This window comes from Neltuma alba, unplaced genomic scaffold, assembly GCF_004799145.2.
Source record: "Neltuma alba isolate B1F8T4 unplaced genomic scaffold, ASM479914v2 tig00003811_pilon, whole genome shotgun sequence".
Classification (NCBI taxonomy): Eukaryota; Viridiplantae; Streptophyta; class Magnoliopsida; order Fabales; family Fabaceae; genus Neltuma; species Neltuma alba.
In genome coordinates this window covers 26,574-31,076 of record NW_021633434.1, presented here as the reverse complement: position 1 = coordinate 31,076, position 4,503 = coordinate 26,574, and the positions used below count along the sequence as shown (strand labels likewise).

The 4,503-nt window shown below is 30.4% G+C and overlaps 1 protein-coding gene across 1 annotated transcript; it reads right to left on the bottom strand.

Annotated features, from left to right (window-relative positions):
* LOC114742564 (transcription factor PRE6-like) lies at positions 1-697 on the bottom strand. The gene is made up of 2 exons (XM_028930791.1): positions 400-697; positions 1-268 (listed from the first exon to the last, which is right to left on the bottom strand). The coding sequence occupies exons 1-2, from the start codon at positions 517-519 to the stop codon at positions 116-118; spliced, it is 273 nt and encodes a 90-aa protein (XP_028786624.1). The 5' UTR covers positions 520-697; the 3' UTR covers positions 1-115.
* Between the last annotated feature and the right edge of the window lie 3,806 nt (positions 698-4,503).

The window sequence follows — 4,503 nt, the reverse complement described above, 5'->3', positions numbered from 1 at the left end:
TCAGTTCTACAAGCTAAGTCTACAAGCGTACTTCAAGGACGGCCATGGAGGCCACATATTAAAGCCCTTTATTAAGAGGGACACATATACATATATATATAATAGGAGATTAAAATTACATAAGCAAGCTCCTAAGAATGGCAGCTTCTGGACTGTCGGAGTCAGTGGAGGACAAAAGCTCAGATAAGCGGTCACTTAGGCCATCAACTTCTCTGTGCAAGTTCTTTATGTAGTTGCAGGTCTCCTTCAACACCTTCGCCGCCGATACCTGCATCCGTCATATCCCCCACATCTCCAATAAATAACTAGCTACCTAGATTTTCTGCTGTTTTCATATAGTTGGAAATTATATGATTTCATATTTTCTGAGAAAGAGAGAGATGAATATATAACGAATACCTTGTGGGAGGGAGTGGGTTGGAGTTCGGGAATAAGGCGTCGTAACTTGGAGACGAGATCGTTGATCTGGTCATCACTGATCTCTGTGGACTGTCCGGAACGAGATCTTCTGCCAGACATTCTCAAATCTGTCAGAAATGGCTGTTTGCTATTGCTTGGAAGATCGTAATTTGCTCACCACACAGATGAGAGATGAGAGAAGCTAAGGAACAATAAGTCGCAAATTAATAGAAGAAGAAGTGGGTCTGGAACATGTATATACATGTCAGAGAGGTAGACAGAGAAATTCAGTATTAGTAGGGAGGGTGTGTTGAATATGGTGCGAGTCGGTATATATATATAAGCCTGCAGAGAATCTTCAAGAATGGATGGATGAAGAAGAGGGGTAGTTTACAAATGCATAGGACGAAGCGGTGGGCTACGCTTCTTATCAGTAGGCTTCACCATGTGATCAACAACGACTCACCAGTCTTGTTAATTTCTATGTTAGATAATTAATACAAGAGCTAGTTGACTAATTTAAGTAGACTAAACAAATTAGTTAAGTTAGTTATTTGTAATAATTATGTGTTGTTTTTTTTAAAATACTCTTGCTAATAATGTGTATTAGCTAGACTTACCATATGATGAAATATTTAATATGTGCAACTACTATAAAAACTACTTTAAGAAAAATGGATAAATATGATAAACAAAATGAATTGAGATCTTGTATTTAAATCCAAATTGAAAGTTAAATTAATTCTTACATTAAGGATAGAAGATAGTAGTACGCAAGAATTTCTAACTCTAATATAGGTGTGAAGCTAAGATATAAGTAATATTAAGTGTTTAATATATAGTAATTAATGGTATCTCCAGAGAGAGAGAGAGAGAGAGAGAGAGAGAGAGATAGAGGGCGGGAGGACAGAGAGTATGTCGTGAAATTAGGGTTAGTGATGGAGGATAGAAGGGGTGGGACGATGGATAAGGCCAATGTATTTGTTCATCGCCCCACGACGCGGGTCCTCTATGTCTCTCTCTCTCTCCACACAAACCCATTTTATCTTCTTTTCATCTTCTTCCCTCTTTTTTATTACAAAAATTTCCGCAATTCCATTGAATGTGCATGGGCCATTCCTTTTAAATAACTTATCAACTTATATCCTACTCATAACTACACAACGTAACGTCTTGGGTAAAGTAGCATCCCCTTTTTATTTCTGAAGTACGCCCAACATCTTAATTTTTTTTAGTGATATAGTTTTATTTATGATCTTTTAAATTTCGTGCAATCTTTCCTTTTCTTATTTATTTAAAATCATGATTTTTCTTTTATTCATCTTAACAGTTAGAATTAATAATTTGCTTCCTTTTATCAATCAAAACATTAAAAAATAGATTACCAGGTTGCACCAAAATTTAATAGATTGTGAGTAAAATTGCACTATTTAAAAAGATTAAACTGTTGGGTTCACATTTACCCTAAGGTCCTTTTTGTACGAAGCATTGAAAATGAGGAATTGAGATTGAAATTGCAATTGCAAAAAAATATTAAAATAGTATTTAGCATGAGTAATTGCTTATTATATGGAATTAGACAAACCCATAGAGGTGGGATTGGGGAATACCTACTCTCCTCATGGTATTCTCCAATCCCACATATATGGGTTTGGCTAATCCCATATAACAAGTAATCTCTTGTACTAAATACTCTTTTAATATATTTTCTCAATTATAATCCTAATTCCAATCCCTCATTTTTAATGCTTCCTACCAAACACAACCTAAAATCTTTATTAAATGTATTCCCATCCTACTGTATATTATATAAGACTCTATTTGTTACTCTTTTATGCAACATCTTTCACAAAAATTAATAAAAATTTGGATTGAAAGTCATTCTAAAAGTTAATTGCACTCATTTCTATCACCCGATTTATTCACTCCTATGTTGTGTTTTTACTTGTGTTATCCCAGTAATACTTACTACAACTTTTATATATATATATATATATATATACACTCTTTTTGATACTAAATATATGAACTATTTAGAAGAATTGTGTTTCGATCATAAATATAAAATGTGCATTCTTTTTATCTATTATATTTATCATTTTAATTTTTTTCAACTATATATGTTAAATCGCATTTATTATAATTAATTTGTTTGTTTAATTAATGTTCTATTTATTGAAATTATTTAAATAACTCTTATATGAAAAATTGTGGAGTATATAGCATTTACAAGTAATGAGATTACACTATCCACATCATTTATAGCTTTGATCATCATTTGAACTTGGATAATTAATGATATAATATTATCTCCGGTCTTTAATATAAAAGTTAGCTTGACTTTTAATTTGGTACTAAATATAAGATCTCAATCCACTTTGTTTTTCATGTTTATCTATTTTTTTAAAAGTAGTTCTTGTAGTAGTTGCACATGTTAATGACTTTATTAAATGATAGTTCTAACTAATACATATAATTAACGAAAATATTTTAGGGAATACAATACATATAACTAACTTAACAAATTTTTTTAATTAACTCAAATTAGTCAATTAGTTTTTATATTAAATACTTGCTGAAATTAAACTACCACATACAATTCTATGTATAATATAATAAAATCACAAACATAGGCATATAAAAGCCTATAGAAGCTAAGGCTATGAAAGAATAGGTAGCCATTGAGCTGGTTAGTTTGGTAGCATTAAACAAGTGGCGGCATAATATTAGGATCATTCATCGATTTGCAGTGAATCACTTGCATTCGCTTTTGTCTGCATTTGGAAATCTTGATATATAAAACAAAAGCACACTTGCCCTCCAATTTGAAGCCCAAATTGTTGACCAGTATCTTATACTCCATTACATTACATAATACTACCTCCCCCGAGATTTAACACTACCCCGATGTTTAATATAAAAATTAATTAATTAATTTAAATAAATTTAAAAAATTATTTAAGTTAGTTATTTGTAATAAATAGGTATTGTTTTTCTAAATATCTTTACTAATCAAGTATATTAACTAGAACTATTATTATTATAATGACTACTTTAGAAAAAAAACAGATAAATATAAGAGACAAAGTAGATTAGAGTCTTATATTTAGAATCAAAATAAAAGTCAAACGAGCTCTTATATTAAGAATTGAAGGTAATATAAAACCTAGATGATTAATTTGAAAAGATTAAAAAAGTAATTAAATTAATTATTTGTAATAAATATATGTTGTTTTTTCTAGAATATCCTTATTAATCATGTATATGAACTAGAACTGTCATTTGATGAAACATTTAAGATATGCAGCTATTACAAGAACTACTTTAAAAAAATAGATAAATATGAAAGATCAAGTGGATTGAGGTCTTATATTTAGGATCAAATGAAAGTCAAACTAGTTCTTATATTAAATATCGTAGGCAGCATAGATTACTTTAACTACTTCATCATAATTAAATTAAATGGTTGTTAACATATTAAATCTGTTTTAAATTAATTCTTTTTTAACTTTACCCTTATTAAATGAGGTTGTGAAGGAGAAAGAAAAGTAAAATGAGTTAAATTTAAACATCAATTATAATGATAGAATTGAGAAATAAATATTAATTATATTACACTCCAATACTTATATTATAAAGTAAGGTTATGTTTGGATGGAGGAAAAACGAGAGATAAATAAGGAGGAGGGAATACCAAGGGTGTGTTTGGTATGAGGGATTTGGGAGGAAAGGGAGGGAGGGAGAAAGATTTTAATCATTTCTCCTTGTTTGGCAACACACAAATTTTGGAAGGAGAGGGAAAAATTTAAAAAATTTTCCTTCCCCTCCTCTCCTCAACCTCCCCTCCAAAATTAGGACAATTTGGAAGGGAAAGGGCAATATTTTGACTAGGTTGTGACTATTATACTCATCTTTTGTCATATTGTGACCATTATGCATGTATTTTCAATAAAATAAGGGTAAAATTGTCCATATAAAATATTTTTTCCTCCCCTTCTCTTATGAACCAAACAAGATAATATTAAAACTCCCCCTCTCTTTTTTTTTTTATAAATCCAAACAAGATAATATTAAAATCCTTCCACTCTCCTCTTCCCCTCCCTC